This window comes from Mastigoproctus giganteus, chromosome 2, assembly GCF_048544385.1.
Source record: "Mastigoproctus giganteus isolate SK-2022 chromosome 2, ASM4854438v1, whole genome shotgun sequence".
Classification (NCBI taxonomy): Eukaryota; Metazoa; Arthropoda; class Arachnida; order Uropygi; family Thelyphonidae; genus Mastigoproctus; species Mastigoproctus giganteus.
The window spans coordinates 138,321,346-138,349,129 of NC_143576.1; the positions used below are offsets into that span (position 1 = coordinate 138,321,346).

The window sequence follows — 27,784 nt, forward strand, 5'->3', positions numbered from 1 at the left end:
GACAATATGGACCTCTTGTACGCAACATTTGAAAGTGATCAGCTCCTTTTCTAAATCTGCTTCAGCAACAACAGAACAGAGTTGCTCACCAGCCTATTCCGAGGCATCCAGAGGCTAAAAAGGAGTTAGATGGCATGCTTAAAATGCTTGGGACCATCACTTTTGTATTACAGATTCGACCTTACACCGTACAATTACAATTTCCAATCTGATTATGAACTAATAGTAATAGAATTTCCAAAGAGCGCTATGCCAGTCAAGGATGCTCTACCACTAAGACCTCATAATACCAAAATGAAATCAGCTGAGGTGTCCTTCGCTACCTTAACACTTCTGACTGGAACAGCTTGAGTACAGAGCTCATGGATGAAACAATACAAACCTTAGCGAACGAGCTAACCAATATTATATTTCCATAAAGGATACTTTCAAGAAAATTTATCACTAAGAGTGGTTCAATAGAGATGCAAAAAATGCTTTTTACAGAAAACAAAACATACATAAAATAGAAATAAATCGTCTAAATCTACTGACTATGCCATTTAAAAGGAGGAGGGATCTGTTCCTCCGAATGAAGAGAAGGGAACGCTTACAATATGGTCTTTAGAAGACTGAAGCGGTTCGAAACTTCTGATTAAACATTGACCCAGTTATACTGATAAAAGAATTTCTACTAGTGGGCAGGATTGACCTTCTGCGAATCAGTTCGACCTCCATAAACTTTCGACTTTTACGAAATACCACCAGTATCATCGACCCTCCCTTGGATAATATATTCTACAAATATCTAGACAGAACTAAATAAAGGTGATTAGCAACTTACCGAACAAATCCAAAGCAGGAGTGGATGGTTCCCCACAATTACGCGTAATTGTCAAAATTTGTGGTGTTTATATAGTGGACATTTTCCTCTGTATCTTTAATTAGATCCTTTCAACGGGAATCCTGCCAGAAATCTGTAGTGAATGTTTGGTTAGATCGATATCCAAGAGCAGTAATCTCAAATGTCCAAAGGACTTCAGACCAAAGGGTGATACTGCTGAATTATTCGATAGCCTTGCATTACATCGATCAAAGGCCGCACTATCAACGGATAGTCATTCCCAAGAAGTCGACCATAATGAACCTCCTAGACATCAGCTTCAGGAACCACAAATGATCGACAGTAAGTCCCAGTCGGAAATCATGTTACTGAATATCAAGTCTGCCTACGGGAGGCTATACATCCTGAAACAGTACATTGAGATTACTGGGAATTTGAAAGTATTGTTTTAGGATGTACATGAAGATATTGAAAACAATCGTGACGCAAGGCACACCTTACAATTACATACACTAGAATCTTCAGTAGCGCACACCTGCAACTAGGGGCGTCCCCAAGGAACAGGAGGAGTCATCTCAACTGCCCTCTTTGCCATCGCCCTAGAATCCTCTCTATCAATCCTAGTAAGCTAACTGGAAAAATCGTGTTGGAATTAAACCAGAAAAAATGAGCACAAATGTCTTTCGCATACAAGAGAATTAACAACAACAAAGAATTTCGCATAATTTGGAGTGAGGCGCTTCCTTTTTCGGGACCACTTCAGTAGGACGTAAAAAGATCTTTTACAGATCTGTGGGCCATTACAAGAACTGTTGGGACTGCGTCATACAAAACTCACATTGCATTATATCTACGATTCTTCATGCCAATATCGATTTATGAGTTGGTCTTTAGCCCCCGGAACTAACTAAAATAGTTCCTAGTAATAGAATACTGAATCCTGGCTGTTGAACAGGTGAAAAAGGCCCGAGTCGAATCCCGTCAACGACGCGAAGAATTTTTAAGGACTTTTTCGGAACCTAGTGGAGTTAGTCGGTCTCAGGAGGGTGCATGTTTTTTTTTTTTTATTCGCGAAACTCGAGATTTTCGTCTAGAAAACAACAAACTGACAGATGGAAACACAATATTACGGGCACGATATACTGTTGTAGTAGTAGGTTTTTAGGATTATCAGCGACTAAGGCCCTGTTTCTCCGTGTATATTTTCTGTAAATTGCGTGTGTTCTATGGTCGATTTTCTGTTTGCCGGACGAAAAACCCGAGTTTCCAGGAGAAAAGTCCCTGCTACTCTTGCCTGAGACCGACTAACTGAGCCACGTTGTGAAAAAGACTCATAAAAGTTCCTCACGTCATTGATGGGAATCGAACTCAGATCTTTTCCACCCGGTATGGAGAGGACGGCGATTCTACCAACAGTGGTACCCACGAAAGATATGAACTGTCAGTCCAACAATATACTGACAATTCATAGCCTTAGTTACTTTGGCGTTTAACGCACACACCAAACTTAACTTGTAACACTCTTCTAGCCATCTAACTGCTCTAGAGATACCGAATGGTTGGTGATAAATATATATTATAATAAAATGTGGATAATTTTGAACAGCTGATTTAGATTAGAAAAACGAAAAAAATTAAACAAAAAAATTTCTTTTAGAAAAACCAAATAGAGCCCCACTCGTTTTTTTATAAATGTTCTCCAATATTTTCAGCTATTTAGCTCTGATTTTAGGCAATCTTTCGCCTCACACACCCGATGGCCCAATTCACACCACTGATTCTCATTGAGGTCAGGACTCTGGGCTGGACAGTTCAACTTTTCGACGCTCATGTGTTCAAACCAATTTGCCACAAGGCGATCACTGACATGAAGCATTATCCTGTTCATATAGGATAATATCGCATCATTATCCTATATCAACCCATATTGCCCTTAGTCGCCATATTGCCCCGTATGTACTGTCTGTAAATTGCTTGTGTTCTGTGGTCGATTTTCTGTTTTCCGGATGGAAACACGACTTTCCGGGAGAAAAAACAAGGCTACTCTGCTTGAGACCAACTCAGCCACGTCGTGTAAAAGCCCCATAAAAATTCCTCATGTCATTGACCGGACACGAACTCAGGTCATTTCCACCCGGTGTGTATATGACAGCGATTCAACGAAAAGTGCTATCCACGAGGGCGGGATTCTTGGAAGTGCTGGCACAACGTGAGTAACGCATGTCTCCAGGGCATCAAGATAGACATGTTTTGTCCAAAAAATCCAATGATCCTCGAAAAAACCGACCGAACCTATTGGTAACTCTCTAGAAGGCTTCCGGATCAGCTAGTGTATAATCTTGCTACCTCTACTCTGCCAGATAGTGACTACCTGGCAGAGTAGTCACCCTGCTAGGTAGTCACTAAGAATATACCCAGATAGTGTGTATGCGGGGGACATTGTCGAGGCCAAGCTATGTCAAGGATCTGGATATATTCTTACCATGTGTACGCCATATCCAAAAATTTCATTACTTCATGTCCCCCCACTTTTTCTCACTATTGAATACATTATAAATTGTCAAACTAATAGAGTAAGCTTATCTGCGAAAAGATCTAAACCTTCCAAACACGTCCTAGTTCTTTTAACAAATATACGTGGTCTCAGTTCTAATCTCAACGATGTCCATTTCCACTTGCAGTCTGCCAAATCCCATGTACTTTTTCTGACAGAATCTCAGTTATTGGTTGATTCAACTATTGTTCATCTCAGCTGACCAAATTATTCGCTGTATTTTTTTTTTTTTTTTTTTTTATGTAAACCCCAAACACGAGAGGTATTAGAACCTATAGTACTTAGTACCGTGCATGGGTTGGAGGTTGAAAAGACGAAAGGAGATATTTGTTGACATTGGACTTGAACATCTGTAGACTGTAATTTTCAGGAAATACGTATGAAGGAAGGTTGTTCCAGAAACAGCAGTTGAATTAATAAATAAAGAAGATGAAAAGTTGGTTCTGTGAGTTTGAAGTTGGACAGTAAATGGATGTTGGCTGGTGGCGACACGTGTTCGGACTGTTTTGAAAGAGAGAGCGGGAATTATAGAAGAAAATTCAGAAGAACAGTGCCCATGGAAGTATCTGTAGAAGAGGCATGCAGCAGAAACAGTACGTCTATGAGAAAGCGAGTGAAGAGACTCTGTTAGAGATGAATCATTAATTAACCTAAATGCCCTCTTCTGAATGGAATCAAGAAGCCTGAGAGAGGTTTTGTGGGCACCACCCCAGATGTGGGAACGGTATTCCATGGCAGGGCGGATTTGCGATTTATACAGAGTGAACAGCTGTTTGGAAGAAAAGTAACGCCGAGTGCGAAAGAGAAAACCAAGTTTTTTAGATGCAGAGGAAGCAATATTTGTAATGTGCTTGTGCCAGGAGAGATTTGAAGTCAGAGTAATCCCCAAAAGAGATATATAATTTTGCCTAGAAATCAGAGTGTCACTAAAGATAAGCATAGGAACAGAAGAATCCTTTTTGCGAGATATAAGACAAGACTGCGTTTTAGAAGGGTTGAAATCAACTAAGTTGTCTTTGCCCCACTGGAGAATTACCTGAAGATCAGCATTTAAGGAATTGGTAGTGGATATTCGAGAATTTGAAGCTGATTGAGCAGGGCAAGGTTTCTCAAAATGTAAAGTGGAATGCAATGTGCTATCATCGGCAAAACTATGGATAGGATTTGCAGTCAATGGAAGAAGGTCATTAATATACAAGAGAAAAAGAGTAGGAGAAAGAACTGAACCTTGGGGGACACCGGCATTAGTGGAGAAGTTAGAAGACAGAGAGCCATCTACCATCACCGAACCATCACCATCAGCCAGCGACTGGATAACCAATTACTAAAAACAATTGGCAAACCATAAGATGGAAGCTTGTTTAGAAGACTTTTATGCCAAACACGATCGAAAGCCTTTGAGATGTCAAGAGCAACTACTTGTGTTTCACCGAACCTTTTCATTGAATTAGTCCATAAATGAGTAACATAAGCCAGAATATCACCAGTGGATCGACACTGACGAAATCTGTATTGGCGGTCGTTGATCAGACGGAAGGTTCCAAAGTAGTTTAAAAGTTCGCGCTTAATTGATTTCTCCATTACTTTAGAAAGAGTAGAAGTAATTGCAATGGGACGATACTTGGATAGGAAGGATTTGTCACCCTTTTTAGGAACTGGCTGGATATGAGCAAATTTCCAAACAGAAGGAAAAACACCTGTGGAATAAGAAAGTGAAAAAAGGCGGCAAAGAACAGGAGTAAGTTCAGGAGCAGAGGTTTTGAGAACAATTGGAGAAATACTGGGGACCTGGAGCTTTCTTAGCATCAAGATTCGTCAAAATCCTTCTGACATCCTTTTGACGGAAGACCATAGGAGGCATTGAATGGAGTGTGTTGGGAATGGTGGGAGGTGTTTTACCAAGATCATTAATACATGAGTTGGAAGAAAAATGGGATGCTAGCAGGTCAGCTTTATCCTTGGCTGAAGTGACAACAGAACCATCTGGTTTTGACAGAGGTGGGAGCAGAGATGGGCAAAAGTTGCGGTCAATAGTTTTGGCAAGAGACCAGAATGCTCGGCTACCATTAGGGCAAGAAGCAAGTTTTCTACTCTGAGCCTGTTCAAACTCTAGTTTGGACTGATTAATAACTGCTTTACAATTGTTGCGAGCTTTGGTGTAGGCAGAAAATGAAACTGGAGAATTAAAACAAGCCAATTACGATATGCAACATTCTTCTCTTGAACAGCCTTAGCACACTTAATGGAAAACCAAGGTTTAGATAAAGGACGAGATTTTAAAGTGGAGTGTGGAATAAAGGATTCCATTCCTGCAAGAATATATTTCACTGACACGATCTGAGCAAACGTTGACATCAGAAGTTTTGAAACAGTAATCCGACCAAGGAAAAGAAGTCTCGAAAGTTATCCCAATTTGCATTCTTGTAATATCAAACAATACGAGGTTGGGAATAGCCATGAGATAAAGGTTCCATTGGAGAAGAGACAATCACCAAGTTGTGATCTGAAGTGCCTAAAGACCTCTTACTTCGACCGTGTACTTAGAAGGGCAGTTTGCGAGAAAAAAGATCAAGCGTATTGGCTGTATGATTAGGATTGTCCGGTATTCTTGCAAAAGCCTCAGCATCTCGACCAACTGGGTCGGTGTCACTAGAAAACGGAAGCCAGCTGGAGTTGTGAACATTAAAATCACCAAGGAAAATTACCTCACTGTTAGGAAAGTTGGACTAGAGAAAGTCAAGTTGCAAAGAGAGGAAGTCAAAGAGCTCCAAGTGATTAGTGGAATTGGGAGAACGGTAGAGAGAACAGATGAATTTGTCGCAATGAGGTAGAGAGATTTTAAGCCAGAGAAGATCAAAGAGAGGACATTCCAAATTGCCAAGTCTCTGACAGGAAATATCAGAACGGACATATGCACAAGTACCACCTTTGAGGCGAAAGGAATCATACAGCGAATAATTTGGGCATCTGAGATAAGCAGTGGTTGAATCAACCGATAACTGAGATTCTGTCAGAAAACGTACATGGGGTTTAGCAGACTGCAAATGGAAATGGAAGTGGTTGAGATTAGAATTCAGACCACGTATAATTGTGAAATGAATTAGGAAGTGCTTGGAAGGTTTAGATCTTTTCGCAGATAAGCTTGCTCTATTAGTTTGACAATTCATGGTGTATTCAACAGTAAGAAAAAGTGGGTGGGACATGCTGTATGAAGTAATGAAATATGTGGATATGGCGTACACATGGTAAGAATATACCAAAATCCTTGACATAACGTGGCCTCGACAATGCTCCCCGCATACACACTACTCGGACTCCCTCCAGTCACTATCTGGCAGAGTAGAGGTAGCAAGATTATACACTAGCTGATCGGGAAGCCTCCTAGAGAGTTACTAATAGGTTCGGTCCGGTGTACTAACTAGCGGCCGGCCTGCGAACACCGTTTTAGAGCTGTACCCTCGAAATGTAAGGAATATTAGATCTCGCCACGACGTTCATCATAACCTCAAAAGTCTTCAATCATACTGCATGATGGAAGAGATAGGGAAGGGTGGATCGGAACTTAGCTCTAGAGACTAAACATGGGTTCCACCACTTCAAGACTCCAATAAGCAAAGTGGTGGTATTGCACCGGTTGATGAGAGTCATCTACCACCTAGTACTGCCTGGTAACATAGAGGAGCGGCGTTCCTCCGAATATCATTTCCATCAGCGTTTTAGAATCCCAGATAGCAAGTACAGCTTTTCTGGCATATCTGAGAGAATGTCTGTGACAACCTTCCTTTCGCCTCAAAGATGGTACTTTTGCATATGTCCGTTCCGATATTCCCTGTCAGAGACTTGGTAATTTGGAATCTCCTCTTTTCGATCTTATTTGGCTTAAAATATCTCTATATCATTCTGTCAAATGCATCTGTTGTCTCTATCTTTCTCCCAACTCCACTAATCACTTGAAGCTCTTTGACTTCCTCTGTTTGCAACTTGACTTTCTCCAGTCCAACTTTCTTAACAGTGAGATAATTTTCCTTGGTGATTTTAATGTTCACAACTCCAGATGGCTTCCGTTTTCTAGTCACACCGACCCAGCTGGTCGAGATGCTGAGGCTTTCGCAATTACTAATGACCTCGCACAGAGTGTTCATTTGCCTACCAGAATACCGGACAGTCCTAACCATACAGCCAACACGCTTGATCTTTCTCTCACAAATAACCCTTCTAAGTAGACGGTCGAAGTGAGTGGTGCTTTAGGTACCTCAGATCACAACTTGGTGATGGTCTCTTCTCCAATGCAGCCTTTATCTCATGGCTATTCTCAACCTCGTATTGTTTGGCATTAAAAAATGGGATGACCTGCGAGATGTCTTTTCTTCTTTTCCTTGGTCGGATTACTGTTCAAAACTTCTGATATCATCGTTTGCTCAGATCGTGTCAGTGAAATTATTCTTGTAGGAATGGAATCCTTTATTCCATAATCCACCTTAAAATCTCGTTCTTCATCTAAACCTCGGTTTCCCAATAAATGTGCTAAGGCTGTTCAAGAGAAGAATGTGTAATATCGTAATTGGCTTGTTTCTAATTCTCAAGGTTTCATTTTCTGCCTACTCCAAAGCGCGCAACAATTGTAAAGCAGTTATTAATGAGTCCAAACTATATTTTGAACAGGCTAAGAGTAGATAACTCGTTTCTTGCCCTAATGGTAGCCAAGCATTCTTGTCAAAGCTATTGGCCGCAACTTTTGCCCATCTCTGTCAAAACCAGATGGTTCTGTTGTCACTTCAGCCAAAGATAAAGCTGACCTGCTAGCATCCCATTTTCTTCCAACTCCTGTATTAATGATCTTGGTAAAACACTTCCCACTATTCCCAACACACTCCATTCAATGCCTCCTGTGGTCTTCAGTCAAAAGGATGTCAGAAGGATTTTGACGAATCTTGATGCTAAGAAAGCTCCAGGTCCTGATGGTATTTCTCCACTTGTTCTCAAAACCTGTACTTCTGAAGTTACTTCTGTTCTTTGCCGCAGCCTTTCTTATTTCAAAGGTGTTTTTCCTTCTGCTTGGAAATTTGCTCATATCCAGCCAGTTCCTAAAAAGAGTGACAAATCCCTCCCATCCAATTATCGTCACATTGCAATTACTTCTACTCTTTCTAAAGTAATGGAGAAAGCAATTAACCGCCATCTCTTAAATACGGTGCTGTTTCTTGTATTCTGTCTATCTTGTGAACTCCTCTGATCGTTTGTTCGTCCCAGAGTATAAACAGAAAATTTATTTTATTTTTTAAACTACCTAGAAATCTTCCGTCTGATCAAGGATTGCCAGTATAGATTCCGCCATTGTCGATCCACTAGTGATATTCTGGGTTATGTTACCCATTTATGGACAAATTCAATGGAAAAGTTCGGTAAAACAAAAGCAGTTGCTCGACAGCTCAAAGGCTTTCGATCGTGTTTGGCATAAATGTTTTCGTAAAGGAAGGCTTCTATAATTCCCGCTCTCTCTTTCAAAACAGTCCGAACACGTGAAGCCACCAGCTAACATACATTTACTGTCCAACTTCAAATTCACAGAACCAACTTTTCATCTTCCTCGTTTATTCCTTCAACTGTCGTTTTCTGGAACAACCTTCCTTCATACGTATTTCCTGAAAATTACAGCCTACAGAAGTTTCAGTTCGATATCAACAAATATCTTCTTTCCTCTTCCCAACCTCCAACCCAAGCACGGTACTAAGTACTATAGGTTCTAATACCTCTCGTGTTTAATAAAAATAAAAATAATAAAAAAATAAATTAAAATAAAAAACATGAAGAACAGTCACAGATCACCACGCTGCCTCTGCTAAACTTCTTTTTTCAAACTAAACCAATGTGGAAAACTCTCAGATCGTTCAAGAAATATTCATTTGATGTACTATTCCTTACCAGGTGAAAGTGAATTAACTTGCGAACAATTCATTCGTTTTGCTTCTTGATTAGCGATGAGCGAGCACAATGAAGTTCAGTATTAGTTCGCAAGACCAGACAAATCTAAAATATCACACTTCGTTTTATTTTACGTTCATTGTACTACTTTCCAGCAGATATGGTAATGCCATTAATTTACTTTGATATTTGTTACTACGGAACCTGGGGTAACACGCTGTTATCAGCGACTAAATCCAAATTCCACGCCGGATTTCATTAATTTTTTTTAATTGTGGAACATTTCTTTCCGATAAAATCTGGAGCATATTCACCACACGGGTGAATGCCAATAAAGTTTTTATCTCCGTCCGCAAGATTACCACTGTACGTTCCAAGCACACAAATAAGTTTGAACGACGCCATTATCGTTACATCGAAGGCTTCGATTGAGGCCGAGCTTTGAAATGTTCCTAACGGACCAGTGACCTTCATAACGTACTAAGGACACGCCTAGCCGTACAATTTTCCTATTTCGGTTCGTCACCGCGTATGTCGGAGATCACGACCACGCAAGACCGAGAGCATGGCTGGTGTCGCACTACCACAGTAGCATATTAACGCGGTTCCCGCTGTGATTATGACGGCCGTTGTATTTCTTTATACCCAACACCCTTCCTTAAGGCAAAGGAAACTCATTAAGATGTTAGGAGGCTGTGCCATTTTGATCACTTTCTGGTATCAGAAATCCAGGTGGCATATAGCTTAAGGTGTCCTTGAGAGGGTTCTTGGAGTCTCAGTTGCTACATTGTAACGATACCGCACCCATAGAAGGAGATCTGGTAACAGTCAGCCAGCACAAAGGGCTCTTGTGGGGAAGTCCCGTTTTGAATTTTTAATCCCACACTGGGATTTTGACCTTGAGAAGATGGAATGATTAAGACGGTGCAGTTATTCCCAACGGCACTGAGTGGTGTCCAAAGGCCGCACGTTTGTACAAGGAATGACACTTTTCATTTTTAGCACTGAATCACCCTTTTCGACAATGACAAGATCAAAAACAGGGAAATAGAACGTGAGAAATGTCAAGGTCTGGATAGTGATTACCAATTCAAATACAGTACTGATGAGTCCGCAGCAGAGAAGACTTCTGGTGACACAATTGCAGTATATTCAAATCACCACGAGAATGAACTGAAGGTCACTACCAGGAACAATCTGTTTTAGGAGTAAAGGGGTGTAGGTGGTTATTAGCATACTTTACGTTTAGATTACTTTTAAATAAAAGTAATCATATAAATGCATAACGAAATAATAAATGGAACTGATTCTAATCTCATTTCGGTCTTCGTTTATAATATAAATGTAATACACTATCGTCATTCACCCTCTTTCTTCAAACCTCACCAATCTCTCTAAATAGTCTCTGAATTGATGGCGACCTTGAGTAAATTATGTGTCTCATACTACACACTTGCATGCTGTATTAGTCAACTAAATTATTCACGTTTAAGAAGCCAAAGAAGTTTGAGTAGAAATTTTCATCTTCTCTTGATATATTTCATTGGAGACGCGTAAAAGATCACCAGGTCTCGACTGAACCTTTATTGCGCCGTTCCATGGTGGGGTCACCTTCTACTAGAATGGCTACCCCTCTCCTGAACAAACTAAAGGATTGTTTTACTTGGAGTCGTTTGACTTGCGGTATTGACTGCATTTCTTCTTCCTTCTGCACCACACCCTTTTATGCTACAACTCAGTCAGATCCTCTTTAGGTCAGCTCAGCACAGTGGGATTTCAGCATCTCCTCCGGATTGCTTACGTCCACTTCGTCCATGTCAATCTCATTTGCCCATTCCATGATCAGTAACTGAATTTCAGGGATAATGTCAATACCTAATTGCTGTAAACGCACTTCAGCCGTATCTTCAGTCCACAAATCATTCAAATGAGCCCGAGGGACCTCCTCCCATGATGCTTTAATGTTTTCTATGGGCTTTTTAATAATGTACCCATTCCAGAAATGCTAAACTGATAGTTAATCCTTACCCTCTCTCTCTCTCTCTCTCTCTCTCTGCGAACAGTTTCATGGCCAGTTGGAGATAACAGGCTTTGAATGTCACTGTTACCCTTTGTTCCATGGGTACAAAGAGATCGTATTTGTTGGCTTTGGAACAACGTGTATGTTGTCATCCAGGTCTTCATTGTTACTAACAGGATGACCAAGCACCAAAAACAAACAAGGTCCTATTGTTGAGATTTTTACCTTATAAAACTTCTTAATGAAGGGAGAGGAGAAGTGAATGCTTTTAAATATAGAATTTAAAAAAAAATTCAATAAAAGATGACATTATATCAACGAGGTAATTCAGAACGACTTAAATTGGAGCTAGGTGAAACGTGAGTGTGCGTGTGTGAGTATGTGTGTAAAATTAAAATTTACGTAACCTGTAAGGATTGAGAATACTGTTTCTGTAATTGCGTGCGTTCTACGATGGTTTGCTGGACGAAAATCCATCCCGATTTTCCGGGAGAAAAACCCATGCAACCCTCGTCTAATACCGAATAACTCAGCCACGATGTAAAAAACAAAAGCCCATAAAAATATCTCGCGCTATTGATGATGAGATCCTGAATTCGATCGTTATTGCACGATCGAATTCAGTACTCTTCTACCCAGTATAGGGAGAGCCGTGATTATAACCATTGTACTACGCACGAAAGATAAGTCAGAGGGATGCCTGTACTGAGAAGAAATGGGAGATACTGAGGGAAGGTTTTACTTCAATTACTTAAAACCGATCTCAAGTTGTTAAAAAGACAAAACACTTAGTTATTCATGTTATAAAATGCTCAAGCCAGTTTACTTTAAATTCCACTCTTCAACACTCGCTTTTAACAGTTATTCAACAGGTATTCTGGTTAGTCTCGGGCAAGGGTGCCATGTTGTTTTCTCTTGTATTCGTCAAGCAAACAGGCAAATTTAACTGAACACACGCAGTTTACATATATAACATATGCGACGCAAAATTGCCTGAGTAGCTGATGCTCCTAAGCCCCTACAACAAACGAGGGCTCTAAACAGGATTTCGGATTTCCTGTTTAGTCTAACATCCTGTTCAATCTAACGGTTTGGGAAGCTCCTGGTGTAAGTTGGTTGGACTCAGAAGGACATGTGCTCTCAGTTATCGCAGTTGGTATAATCACCGTCCTCTCCACACTGAGCAGAAAAGACCCGAGTTCGACTCTCGTTGAAGACGCGAAGAATTTTTGTATGTCTTTTTCACGTCGTGGCTGAGTTAGTCTGTCTCAGGTAAGGGTAGCACGGTTTTTTCTCCGGGAAACTCTGGTTTTTCGTCGTAAAATGGGCTTTTCTATGTAAAATGTAGAGGTATACGGAGTAAGTAAAATCGTCTGCGTAAAAGGCACACCTGTCGAAATGCACTGGTCGATATCTAATCAGGAAATGACCTATGTAATTATTTACCTGTGCATTTGTAGTGCGCGGCATCATGTCTCAGGCAAGGGTAGCACGGTCCTGAGTCTACAAGTCCCTCAGGACTTGTAGACTCAGGACCGTGTAGGTTGGTTGGTTATTGGAAGTTTAATGGCGCATCAGCATCTAAGGCTATCGTGCGCCAGGACCGTGTAGACTCAGGACTTTTAGACTCAGAACCTGAGACCGTAAAGTCTACAAGTCCCTCAGGACCGTGCTACAAATCCTGAGGGACTTGTAGACCTTACAGTATATAGTTTATTCCAAATTATTCTAATCTCTGTCTACAGAAAAGCTAAAGGACGTTTCAGAAGGGCTTCGATATTCTTGTATTGTTTAAAATAAAATCAAGGAAACTTAGACCATCCACACTTTATATTGCAGTCATACATTGTTTATATGCTATGGCCAAAATTTGTTTTGTGGGATGAAAACCAGTCAGGAAGAAAAACCGCTTCACCCGAGACTGACTAATCGGCCAAGTCCTGAAAAAAAAAAAAAAAAAAGCCCATAAAAGAAAGTCCTCCAGGGAGACTTGACTGAAGTATTTCTCATACAGTGCGAAAGAGTTGCAATTGTATCCATTGTGCTGGCTTCGAGAACTGTCTGTTGCGGTAGAAAGAGAACATTAAGAAAAGTAAGACGCTGATAATCAACTTTACCTTTAAATGAAGATGGAACAGAATCATCAGAATCGAAAAGAGATAGGAGCAAAGGTGGGAGCTTTCTGCTGAAGCAAGGGATGAGAAATCCAATTGTCATTTGAAAAAAAGAGAAGTTTTCTACTCTTTGGTGTAGCGGAAAAACAGGATTTAGATAAAATGAGTTCGTGACAGAATGGTGGCGAGGGGAAACGACATCATTCTTACAAGAGTGATTTCAGTGATACGGTCAAAGGAAATGGTAGAATCATGAGTCTTAAAAGTGTATTCCAAGGAAAAGTAATCACGCATATCATCCCATTTTGCATTGCTTAATTATAAATGACATGAGATTAAGAGGGATCATGGTACAAACACTGCACTGGAGAAGACAGACAATCACAAAGTTGTGTTCAGACGTACCTAAAGGACAACTTCTATCAAGTTTTCTCTAGGTACTTCAGATGGTGAGGAAAAAGATGCACAGTGTTTGTTTTTAGTAAGGACTGACTGGTGTTCTAATAGGGGAATGAATAATTTTTGCAAAAAAATATGTTGATGGTAAAAAAAATCTTCAACTGAGGGAGGCTTAAAAGAATTGGAAAATGGAAACCAGTTTCAGTTATGAGCATTAGAGGAGCTATGAACGGCGGCTTGATTGTTTGGAGAAAGTCGATTCATGGAAAGGAAATTAAGAAAATCGGATTTATTACATTAGGGTAGCGATGGAGGTGGAAAATGAATTCGACAGAATGTGGTAAAGAAATTCTGAATCAAAAGAGGTCAAAATTATTATTAGGAAAGTTATTTTTATATTCTTTTTAGAATAGAGGGTCCATTAATTGTTTACTGAGGTAGTTAAGATAAAAGCTTTTGGGCATAAAATATGGTTTTCTCTATTTATTTATTTATTTAATCAGGTAAAGAAAAGTTACATCCACCCCTAGACAGCAATAAAATGCTAGGAGGGTAAACACAACTATAAAAATGAATACAATACCAATATTGGGTTAAAATAAAATATGCAGAGATAAAGTCAATAATTAATTACAGAAGTTAAGACAGGTTAGGTTCGACATAATACTGTGAATACATTTAGCGTGTCCAAGAAGAGTGCGGAGACACCGGCAAGGTGCTGTGGACTGTCAGAAACAGGAGAAGGAGCGCATATCATCCTCCAACACAGTAGCCATGTAAAGCGATGGCGAAATGAAAGATCTAAAATTGCAAGGTTGTGTAGGTATCAGCGAAAACTTTTGTCTGTGGGCTTTCCACATGTAACATTGGAACATAAAGCTCCAAAGCGTTCTGTATTGCTGGTCTTTAGGCAGGAAAGTGAAAAATTACGATGGTAAATAATCATAACACCTGATCTTCTACCCTTAAGATCATTAGTAGCTGCATGATAAGATGAGGTTCTCGAGGTACCGAGCTGTTTTACGAAGTACTGTTTATGCTACACGTTCACAGCTGCAGGCCTCAGAAAATCCCCCACCCCCTCCAAAACACACTTCACTGACTACTGCTAGTAACACTTGGAGAATAAAGGCAGTGAGATTATTCAACGTCAGATGATCCTACTACATAATTGTGGGGAGCAGAATTATTCTGTGGAGTATGAACTCATGGTGTGAGTTCAGTCAGGTTCACTGATATTTCTCAAAAGATGATAAATGCTTCTGCGTATTTTACGAAATTTATCCGATCATGTACACCCAGCAATGTTTATTTTTACTGCGAAGAGAGCGATTTTAATAATGATATCAATCGTGTCAACTATCCATCTGAGCTAATCTATTTCCGTAGACCTACCTCGATGACAATTATTCGTCGAGCTCGATCAGCTTCCGTAGCCAAGCACTTTGGATGACCATGGTTCAAGCTCACGTGACTACTGAACAGTATGTTCTTGTATGGTTAAGTTAGAAGTCACTGTCACTACCCTACTCGATAAAATTAACAGACCACGTAGAAAATGTGGTGTCATTTATTCTCATTGCATCAAATACGTGGCTTCTAGCTTTACTCATTCTAGGAGTCATGTTCCTGGCAAACAAAACTTCTTGTGGCACTTTTCTTATTACTGAAACTCCCATGTAGAATTAGTCAACCGATTTTGAGCGTTTAAATATGTTACCTAACTTGAAAACGAATCATAAATAAATGTTAAGAATACGTGCTCGCTTTATAAATATTTCTTGCGATTGATTCGCCTCGTTTCGTTTTTTGTCAACTTCTTTAGAAATCGTTTCTCGGAAATATTTTAATTAATATACTGTATCTATATTGCTCGACAAAATTAACAGAACACGTAAAAAACGTGGGGTAGCTTGCGATGAAGCGAGACAAAATTTAGTATGGTGGTGTACCATAAAACAATGAAGAAATGAGGAGGTATCCTTAGTTGTAAAAGCTAATAACAGTCGTCTATGAGATGTTAATAACAAGTAAAGTATTATTATGTTTTATTAGTAGTATTATTAAAGTAAAGTAACTGTATTATGTTTTTATATTTAATATTTCAGCCAGCACCTTCCATTGCCTATTCAGCCGTGATTAATGAAGATTTGATGTTGTCGGTATTTGTACAGCGTTCTCAAATTAATAATTTAGGCAAGTCAAAGTCACTGAAACTTCCTATGAGGGCGAATAATTTCAATCAGATTACTGACATCTTAGAACAGATACCAGTAATTGCCAACAGCAGTGATGTTAATAATATTTCTTTTGTTTTAAATGCTGCTTGTAGTTTAGTGAATTCAATTGCGAGAGAGTATCAGTGTTTGAATTCATAAGCGAACAATTATATTCGTTAGAATGTGAAAAAGAATGCGTACAGGCATTCCACCGAAGTATTAATATTTTCATTTTTGATATCTCCACTTGCCTACAAATTTCTGCATTCCTACTTCTTCTCATCCGAGTACTATTCGTAGGGTCTGCTCTTCTCTAAACGCAAAATTTCCAGATGACCAGCAAAAATATCATTTCCCGATATATGCTAAACAGAAACTGGACTTTTTAAATTGTCCAGAACACAAAATTAGTTTAATGATCGATGAAATTCGTCTGAAACCTTATATTGATTACTGATTGATTTTCTTTGAACGATGTTTGCAAAAATGGTCATTTTGGAGAATTAATTTTAAATTTTCTAATTAATACCATTATTAATATTTTGCTCTACAATTATTGTAAAAATAAAAATGATGTATTAAAAGAAACGCATAAACTACAAACATTGAAAAATAATTTCTGTTCAACTATACACTGGTGTTCAAAGAAAGTGCACCACCCCTTAAAATTTTAATTGTCGTCGGATAACGTAAGTGTATGGCAATATTTCTTACAGATTGCATCAGATAAAATTGACACGCGTAGGTGATGACGTAATATTGCATCGGCTGTTACGTTCAGCTATATAAGCACGTTCTGCAAGAGTTGCAGTCATTGCTTGCTTGTGTCAGGATGGCGAGTTACGTGCAGTTGATGCCACGAAGAAAGAGTGCTATTTGTTGCTTTACGTGAGGAAGGATGTTCTTCCCGACATATTGCTTATAGAGTATCTTGTAATTAGTCGACAGTGAGTAGATTTCTTTCCAAACTCAAGAATACTGGTTCTGCTGATAGGAAAAAAGGAACCGGACGCAAACGAGTCTCTACACCAAAACAGGACCGCGTTTTGAAGCGCTTATGCCTTAAAAACCGCAAAGCTTCTTCGTCTGAGCTGAAAAGAGAATGGGAAGAACATCAGGAGTGGTAGCAAGTGCAGTAACAGAAGACGCCTCTTCAAAAACGGATTTGTAGCCCCCTCTTCACACAAAAAATGAAAAGGTTCCAATTAATTTGGTGTAAGGAGCATGCCAAATGGACCCCCGAGCAGTGTAACTCAGTTATTTTCTCGGATGAGAAGAAATTCAACCTGCATGACTCTGATGGGAGACAAACGATTCGCCGGAGACGTGGTGAAAAATACCATCCAGACTGTATGTTGTCTACAGTGAAATTCCCTACCAGACAAATGATATGGGGGTGCATTCCGTATCGCGGAGTAGGTCACATGCAGTTTATAAAAGGTTCCGTAAATGCCAATGGATACCTGGCTATATTGGAAAGCAAATTTCTGCCAACCATTAGAGACCATTTCAACCTGCCAAGTAACTGCATCTTTCAGGATGACTCTGCTCCTTGTCATCGGGCAAAAAGTGTAGGTAGACACTTCTGTAGTTACTTTAGCTTCATTTCTGCATTAGAGATTCGACAGTAATGTGTTTACATTTGTTACAGGTGAAAAAATGGTTGAAAGAATGGTCCATTACAACTCTTAGCTGGCCAAGAAACAGCCCAGACCTGAATCCTTTAGAGAACTGTTGACATCGTGTGGAATCTGCAGTTGCCAGAAAGAAACCAAAGACCCTTCGTGAACTTCGTGTTTGGAACCACGAACTATCAGTTGATTATCTTCAGAAATTGATCTTGTCAATGCCTCGACGGTGTGCTGCTGTCATCTGGGCCAGAGGCGTTTCAACTAAATATTAGTTTGCATCTGGTGAACTTTTAATTTTTTTTTTTTTTCATTTAAAATGATAAACTGAAGCAAATTCTGATGACATTTCAGCCATAATTGTCGTGTTTACCAAAACTGTTGTATAAAGGTTGCAAATACACGTTTTGGAATATTTTGAGAGCACCTGTCAAATATTACTTAGCTTTGCCTTAACTATTAATAAATATCTTTTGTTTATATTTCTATTTGTGAAATAGTCATTGAGGTAAAATACCGTCACGAAAAATGGTTAGAAATGTGAAATTCCTAGGCGATGCACTTTCTTTGAACACCAGTGTAGTAATCAAATTATTGGATTTAATGAATAAATGTTTACATTAGTAAGGTTACATGTAAAAACTTTCAAAATGTAATAAAATAGTTAACTATAAAATGTGTTGTCTTCATTTTTTCAGAAAGCTATGATTAAAAAAATATCGCACTTAAGTATCAAAACTGCAAATTTTTTATTTATTTATTTATTATTATTATTTTTTTTTTCGTATTGTCCCTTGCAACATAAATTAGCTTTCCATTATGCACAGAAAATAAAGTAGATTTACATTCGACTTTTGCTTTTCCCAATTCTGTGCAGCGATGTAGCTTTATGTACTTCTTATGCCCACTTATGATGACGTCAAACACGCTTTATCTAACGGTGGCAACGCTTCAAGTCGTCCAACGGCCCGCCATCTCAAAGAATAATCTAAACGACGATGATTTGCTGTCCTGAGTACTGGAGATGTGGCTATCCCACTGAGCGAGCCAAAAAATTTATAAACACGAATAATTTTTATAATGTACGGCTGTGTAAGGTAGTAGATCGATTTCAATTGGTTGTTCGGAATTTGCATGGTGCCTATTATATCAAATATTCGCTTTAGGTGACACTATTTCCAATAAAATTCATGAAAAACATTTTGTTCTGTTAATTTTGTTGAGCAGTGTATAAGATTAACTATAAGTTACTCATATATAGGTACTCTTACAAATGATCATCCGACAGCTGGTTTTACAAGCTAACCACTAAGTGCAGTTGATATCCCCTGCCACACATTTCAATGGTAAATAAACTCGGTGGCCCATTACTTTATTAAGTGTTTAAGAACTGTTTTTAGAATGCTTTAGAACACAGCCTCTATGTCCAAATTCTATAATTATTAGAGTATGCTAATACGCTATTGAATATCAGGTGTTGTCACTTATTGTATTTAATAGACAAAATTTACAGGAGGGGTCTAAATTTTGCCCATTGAGTACACACCAATTGCCCTTATTGGTCCCGTCCCATTAAAGAAAAAAAAAATAAATCCAATTTTTAAGAATGCAAAAACTTCCCTTTGACTACTAATTCACGAGCATTTTTTCCACTGAGCTCAATATTTGGGCGTCTCCTGGAGTTAAGTCGGTCGAGAAAATTAATTAGTTAATATGTCAGCACACGCGGGTTAAAAATTAAGTCTATTTAATTATACCACTTAAACATTGTTATTGTTATTTAGTACCCCAAATTTTTGTCTAGATTACAAAAAATTACCACTTCGGGAACACGTTCAGCATCCCAAACGAGTAGATAAGTTACGATTAAAAAGTAGAGCAAATTCCTCACGTCGAACATGTCACATATAAAGAATGTGATACAACCAGATCCGAAATGCAAAATCAACTGTGGTGGCATGACAGCGGCGGTTTCTTCCCCAAAAGGAGCATTAATGAACAAAAATGTTGCTGAATTATAACTGAAATGTATACAATATATATATATATATATATATATATATATATATATCAGTCACTTATCTGATCTCAAGAATAAAATGCACTGGATAACCCATCTGGCCCATAACCCACCTCTCATTACAAAGTATTAATGGTGCAGCTGAATCAAAATTAAGATAAATCTCTAGGACTGAATTCTGAGTGCGGACGATTTCTCAGTGAATGGTGGTTGGTGTTTGTACAGCAGATGGCGCTTCATTTCTACACAAAATGTAGATTTTTTCTTTATAAATGGTTGTCGCTTTATTGATTTAATAGGTACAAAAACAGTCATCCAGAATAAATGTCACATTATACGTATGCATTTCTAACCAATAAATAACAAAGCACATTTCTGAATTAAGTACTAGATGAGCAAAGAATAAGGAACATAAGTAAACTCCAAAGATTGGAGTTTGTAACAATAAAAATAAAATAATAGTAAAACAAATTCAACAAATACATGTACAATTCTCCAAACCGTTGATTATATTGTATGGTAATAGCGCATTGAAGTCAGGTATTTAGTGATGCGTAATTTACAGGAAATGAGCATACCAAAAAATTAATTTTTCTCCTTACAATGTGATCTGTCTTTCGCGATGGAATTACGTGGCAGAAAGACATCGCAAAACATAATGAGCATATGCGTATATTGCACATTATTATGAAAAAAAAATAAAAGAAATCGGGCGAAATGATGCCAGTTTGTATAGAGACTCATTTCGAAATTAAATGCTAAACAAACATGAGTTTGCTATCCGAGTTTGGAGATCATATTGCGATATCTTTTTGAATATTTTTCGGAAAAATATGGCAGTGAATGGCAGCCCTTGTGAATGATCACAAGAGCTTTCATTAACTTTTGACAATTTCACCGAGAACACGCTTTTCAAAAAACTTCTCTGAAAAATCCGACAATGAATGTCTAAATACTGACTTTCATTAGTTTTTAGTTGAGTTATGGTTCTATTTCTTTTTAGCTGGTGTTACTGTAAACACCGCCGACATCCCATTACGCATGTGATCATCAACGTGGCAATGTAGAAACCACGATCCAGGATTATCTAAGGTCATCTCAACTGTCACGTAAGCCCCAGGAAGAAGATCTGCAACGTCTCCTCTTCTTAGGTTTTCCAATCTGTACTGGAAGGTTTGACCATGGAAGTGAGCAGTGTGGATATCACTCTGGGAACCCATTCCGATTACATACCAAGCGGTTCTGCTGTTCTGAGGAGCTGAAAGTCCTTGTACATTACCATAGATTTTGCCGTTTATAGCTGGGGGAAAAAAAAGGGAATTTTTATATTAGACACTGATTTTGACTTCGATTTATGGGCGATATAGGGATTTTTCCTCACATTAATAACAATTAAGAATCAATAATTTCTGTTATTTAAAAAAATAAATATATTTTTCGTGCTTAGGCTACTCTTACTTTCATACAATGCACTCACCATACATCCGGTTACTCATAATAAAGCTTGGGTCTTCTCGATCAATGGTTGCGCTGGTGTATCTTCGAATGTTTTCGTCTAAATACCAACTGAGATTCTCATCAAAAATCGTGAACATAGTTGAGAATTCTCTGTCAACATCCGTTCTTTTACCTACAAATAAAACAGGAAAAATTAAGAAGCATTCGAAATATATAAATAAAAGTACTATAATTTAATTTATTGAATATTATAAAAAAATTACTTTTTAATATATTTATAGTATAAAAATTTTATATCCTCCAAAAATATAGGAGATTACTGTCATCCGTGTAAAGCAAACACTTCCGTGTCCAACGTATTGACTTCGTGATAATGCAAATTGCTAAATGATCCGGTAGAATTAAAGTAATGGCCATGAGATCGTTGGGAATTACCTGATATGGCAAGTACAATGGTTAATTTAAAGCAATTGTAAGGCTTTAGGGGTCGGTAATGATGCATAATGAAATTAGGTCTTTTTGAATATAGTTAACATCCAGAACCCTGTCACCTTGGAAGTAAATTAATGCGCAATCTTGAAGAGTATTTTAAAAATAGATCGTTGCCTATGGGGAAACTTTAACAAATTTAAATTCTGTGATATTGTTCCGGTCAAACAAGGTTAACCAGTGCTGTATAAATGAGTGATGTTTCAGGGATGTAGAATACAATCCTTTGGAGGTTAAGAGCACTATTCGGATTTTTTCTTTATGGATTTGAAGGTGTGGTGGGCTTGGCATCCACCCAAAGTATTTAACACGATAAATTCCATAGTTGCACTACCAGCTCCCCGTTGAGAATTAACTATTTGTGTGTGCATTGGAAAATACTGAGTAGAACAGCTGACAAGGAACAATGGAAGAGATACAGTTAGTGCATGTTAATAGCTAGCTCAAGGGCAGTATTAAAAAACTAACGTTAAAGTTCACATAAATTTCTTTTCCTTATTCACCTGTTAAGAACGTAGCTTTCCTTGAACGTAAGCGATTTCGTACTATGCTAATTTATGCAAAAGTTATCATCGCTTATTTAATCTTAATATTTAAAGGCACTAATTCCACGTTATGCGCCTTTCAAATAAGATTAATAACGTGGCATTTATTACCATGGGATTCTTCTCCTTTTTGTTAAATAAATACATGTTAATATTAATATTTTCTAATATTTTTGAAGATTATATTATCAATCAAAGCGTTATATTGTTTAGTTTTTTTGGGGATTTATTAGGCGCATCGGCATCTGTGGCCATAATGTGCCAAAAAAGCGTTATAGTAGTTATCAGTATTGTTAATTAAATGACATACTTTAATTTTATCGATTCAGTTTTGTCTGAATTAAAAAGAATTTTTGCTTGGTTAGTTGTTTTTGGAGTTGTTTCTGGTCTTGTTGTTGTTGGTAGCCTCAGTGACTTAAGGCATTTGCACCTTATATGTTGTTATGTCGATAAAATGCGTGCGTTCTGCGGTCGATTTGCTGTTTGCTCGACCAAAAATCTTAATTATCGGGTGGAAACCATGTTACCTTCGCCTGAGACAACTAACTCAGCCACATTGTGAAAAATTCCTCTAACCTTGGGGGGCTCGAACTCAGGTCTTTTCCATACGATGTGGGGTGGACGGCGATTCTACCAACTGCTACCCACGAGGGCATGACAAATAACCACTATACTGACATAGAAAACAGACTTGCAGTTGATAACTTCCATAAATAAAGGTTCTTATACTGCCCCGATAGGAGAGGCGTGGTAGATCATTGGCTCACAAAACAGGGTTTATATTGCCTGGGCCAGCCATAGATACTGGGAGCACATCTCTGTCTCCAAGTGATACAAGTGCCTGCGTTTTGGGCATACATGTAACCAGCGAGAGTCCACCTGTGGGCACTCTGCCCAAAAAAGGATATGCGTTTAAGGACTACCCTGCCAAGGAGCAGCCGCCCTCTTGTGCCAACTGCAAGGCAGCAAAAGCACCCCACGACCACTCAATAAGAGACACCAACTGTACAGTCTACAAAAAAGTCAAGTGTATATACCAATCAAGGATAAATTATGGATAGGCAAGCCACTATACCCACTCAACAACAGATTAAAATACTTCAACTTAATGCACAACGAGCAAGAGTGGTCGCTGACCAATTAAAAATCAAAGCAGAAGAGCAGCACATTGACGCATTCTTGCTTCAAGAACCCTATGTCTGCAAGGGTAACGTAGTTGGATATCCAACCTCATACAAAATTATACACTACACAGAAGACCAGCCATGGGCCGCAGTAGTTATCAGGAATACAGATATTACAGTAGTTCGTATCCCACCACTATGTACTTCTATCAGCGCTTGTGCCCAGATCCTGACACCCTTTGGCTCCATCTACCTGCTCTCAGTATATAGTCACCCCGGTGAGGATATCACTGTTGCAACATCACGCATCCAGATGGCTCTCTGCCTTCTTCCGGGAGGGAGGCTGCTGGTTGGAATGGATGCCAATTGTCGCTCTGCCCTGTGGCACAGCCTAACACCCGACATAACTGGGTGCACAAATAGTGAACGACTTGAGGACTTCATTTTAACTACTGGCCTTCGGGTGCTCAACAGATCCTGACTTAGTGACCTAATTCGTTAGGTCACTGAAAGAGTTTTATCACTTTCATGACAAGGTTTTGGCGCATTATAGCCTTAGTTGCTGATGCGCCAATAAAACTAAACCAACAACAACAACAACAGTGCTCAACAGATCGGGCAACTTAGGATTCCACTAGGGGCCCTGCGGCCAAGCAGCCAGAGACACAACAGAACAAAACTGTACTTCATAAACCAGATATTACACTTTTTTCTGGCCTTTGCAGTTGTTCTGCATTCCATCACAGAGTATATACGGCGCAGATGTGGGAAACCACCGGTGGCGCCTGACCCAAAATACTATGCCCCGATAGGAGTGCTGTACATACTTCAGTCTGGTAATCGGAAATGAATCCTCCTGACAAGTGGCTGGAGCATTCGACCGTTATGAAAATTCCTGGGCGTGGTCCAGCCTGTAGAGAATACTGATATCCTTAAATGTTTTCAGCGATGTCTTGGGGTAGAGAAGAGATCAGAGAATTTGGTCTGTCTGAACCCGAGAACAGGAAATATTTGAGAATGAATTTTTTTTCTCGGCCACTAAATAGAGTTTGCAATTGTTAATCTGGATTTCTGAATGCAATCCTCATTCAAAATACAAATACAAAATAAATTTTTAAAAAGCAAAGAACATATTAAAAGTCGAAAAGAATGCAATTGCTCCAATAGCTTATGAGTGCTATATGAAACATGAACTTTAAAAAAATAAAACGCAGAAATAATAATAGGAATTCGTTTCATTATAGTCGTAACTTTGTCTTCATTATAAGAAAACCCATCTCAGGAATCACTCTTACCATCTGCTGTTAGCGTTCCTTTACGGCAAATTTTCACCACTCCAATGAGTCCAGAGTTAAGATCTCTGATTGGATCGACAGTAGAATAGTAAGTGAAACATGAACAGTTGAAGCCAGTTTTCCCTGGTCCCGACCTATCGAGGACATTCCATTCATAAACTCGTGTTTCTCCAGGCGCGATTGGCCTTTCTTCTGGCGTGACGTCATTACTTTCTGTGTTCAGTTTGGGTCTTCGGAAAATCACTCCGTGCGGGTGCAGCGAATAATTTCTCATCGCATTGTTTCTCAAGGTAATTCGAATAATGTCTTGAACTTCAGCTTCAAGGACGGGGCCCATGATTCCAAGATGTTCCTTCTCGGGAGTTCGTGTCTTCACTCGTCTGAAGCTGGAATCCGTATATTCTCTATATATCGCTTTGCGGTAAATCCGACCTATTCGGGTGGGTCCACTTTCAATAAATATTCGACTCTCCCTAGAAAAAAAAGACAAAAAACATTAATATACAATTTATATATATCTGGTGCTTGAAACTGCCTAATTCAAAGATACCGTCATTTTAATGTACTGAATCAATGGCCTACGAGAGAGAGAGAGAGAGAGAGAGAGAGAGAGAGAGAGATAATAACATGATAATGATTCTACCGGGGTTATACAATACAAGTGTAATTAAGGCTCCTGAATTCTATATTACTTTAAAAATGAATTTCTGTCAAGTATTGGGCTAATAAAATGCCAGAAGGGTGTACTCATGTGTCGGGATGATTGTTTTCTCTGTTTAAATATAAATACATTTTCTGTTTACTTTTTATTTCTTATTACTTTTCAGTGTATATAATGTACACGGCGCACAGGTTTAGGAGGGGGGAAGTGGCCTCATTCATTTATGCAATTTGCTGTAGTTTCTAAACTGGAATTAATTCACAAAGTGGAGTAGATCTCTTTCAACACGAAGAAGCTTCCCACACCACTTTGTGAATTAATTCCAGTTTAGAAACTACTGCAAATTGCAAAAATGAATGAGGTCCACTTCTCCCCTTGCGCAATTTGCATACACTAAAAAGTAATAAAATAAGATATTGATAAAATAAGATACTGCATTGATAAATAGTATTTCTTATTTGTGTGTGCATGAGAAAGAGAGAGAGAGAGAAATGTGATTTGCTTACTCATTATCCATCAGATTCTCCCCAGTGATGATATGTCGGTCTAAAGGCGCGTAATTCCAATCGACTTCGTCAATCGCAATGAAATATTCTCGTATCCGAGCACCACGACGCACGGCATCCTCAACGCTTGAACCACTGCCTGAAACGCTAATGCCACATTCACCGACCCTGTAGATGGCGGCCATTCCGTGAGCAAGATGATCATTAGTTCTGCAATCTAAAGCCCAGTTACCTAAAACAGAGAGAGAGACCACCGCAGTGTAGTTACCCAAAGTTACAATAAAGTTGGACAAAATTATTTCATGTTTAAAACATCTAACTGGATTTCATGAATACCGGGAATTTAAAAATGCAAAGTATAAAACCATTACTTTTCGCTATTCACGTCACTAAAAAGAGAGTTTTGGTCAAAATTTAAGACCACTACCACGTTGGTCGATCGGTTCTTTTTGGAGCGCCATCATGAGTTCATACGTAAGCCTTGTTATCTCATTTTTAAAGCATTTTTTTGAATTAATACCTGCCATATATATGGAAATCCCTGTACAGGATTAATGCATAATATCAAACAGGTCTATGGAGGCGTATTTATTATATGGAAGATATTGTACTTATATATACTGTATTTTATTGCTACATAAACTGAAATACAACAAGGTCGTCTGCTTGAAATTATGTTTTTTGTTTGTAAGTAGAGGGCCCAGAGGAAATGTCCAACCATTTTTTTGTTGTTTTTTTTAACTCTAAAAGCCTCTGTTTGAAAATGTCGATATTTTAATATCTGTTGCACTTTTCTAAATAGGATAACTAACGTTGCATGGCAAGACTCTTCACAAGATACATTAGTAAAGGCGTCACGCCTAAGGAGTGGAATAATGCAATCATAATTTTGCTGCATAAGAAAGGAGAGAAATCAGAAATTGTAAATTATAGACCAATTATCTTGTTGTCCCACATCTACAAGTTGTTCACAAGGGTCATTACTAACAGATTAGAAAGAATACTTGACGCGAATCAACCGAAAGAGCAAGCTGGCTTTAGGAGGGGGGGATTCTCAACTATGGACCACCTTCACGTAATATCACAGCTAATGGAGAAAGCAAATGAATATAAAACACCACTATGCCTGGCATTTGTGGAATCATCATCATCAGCCATTTCAATCCAATGCAGGATGAAGGCCTCTCCAGCAACTTTCCAGTTCCTTCTGTTTTGAGCACTAGCCATCCATTTTCTACTCAAAAACTCATGAATTTCATCTATCCATCTCCGCCTTTGTCTTCCAGGTTTTCTTCTAGCTCCTCTTGGGTACCATTCTGTTATTTTCTTAGTCCATCTGTCATCATGTCTTCGAGCTATGTGTCCTGCCCAAGACCATTTTAGTTCTTTAGTTTTGATAAGAATGTCCTTTTACTTGAGTTTGCTGCCTAATCCATGTGTTTCTCTTCTTATCTAACAGTCTGATTCCCAGTATAATTCGTTCCATTCTTCGCTGTGTAGTTCTTAGCTTTTCTTCCATTCTTTTGGTGAGTGCCCAAGTTTCACTTCCATAAGTCATGGTGGGGAGTATACATTGATTCATTATTTTACGTTTCAGACAAACTGGGATATTGCTCTTCAGTATGTGACTATATTTCCTGAATGCTATCCATCCAAAATTTATTTTTCTCTTGACTTCCAGCCATTTATCATTATTACAGCTAATAACTTGTCCCAGATAAGTATATGACTCCACCTTTTCAATTACTGCTCCTTCAATCATTATTTCCCTTTTCGTGGCATACTTATTCATCATTACTTTTGTTTTAGCCATATTCATCTTTAGTCCAAAATCCTTACTAACTGTGCATAACTGATTAAGATTTTCCTCTAATTCTTTGGGATAGTGGCTTATGACCACAATGTCATCTGCAAATCGCAAATGGTTTAGGTACTCTCCATTCACATTGACTTCTTTCTGCGACCAGTCTAATCTTCTGAAAGCTTCCTCAAGGGCAGCAGTAAACA

At 38.7% G+C, this 27,784-nt stretch overlaps 1 protein-coding gene across 1 annotated transcript in view; it reads right to left on the bottom strand.

The window, feature by feature from the left end:
- Positions 1–19,969: 19,969 nt before the first annotated feature.
- LOC150089599 (hephaestin-like protein) overlaps positions 19,970–27,784 on the bottom strand; it is a 50,345-nt gene continuing 42,530 nt past the window's right edge. The window contains exons 12-15 of the mRNA XM_090389565.1: positions 25,778–26,009; positions 24,611–25,083; positions 21,177–21,329; positions 19,970–20,999 (exon numbers count right to left, since the gene is read on the bottom strand). Of these exons, the coding sequence (XP_090245691.1) occupies positions 20,689–20,999; positions 21,177–21,329; positions 24,611–25,083; positions 25,778–26,009 (1,169 nt within the window). The 3' untranslated portion in view covers positions 19,970–20,688. The remainder of the gene's footprint in view (positions 21,000–21,176; positions 21,330–24,610; positions 25,084–25,777; positions 26,010–27,784) is intronic.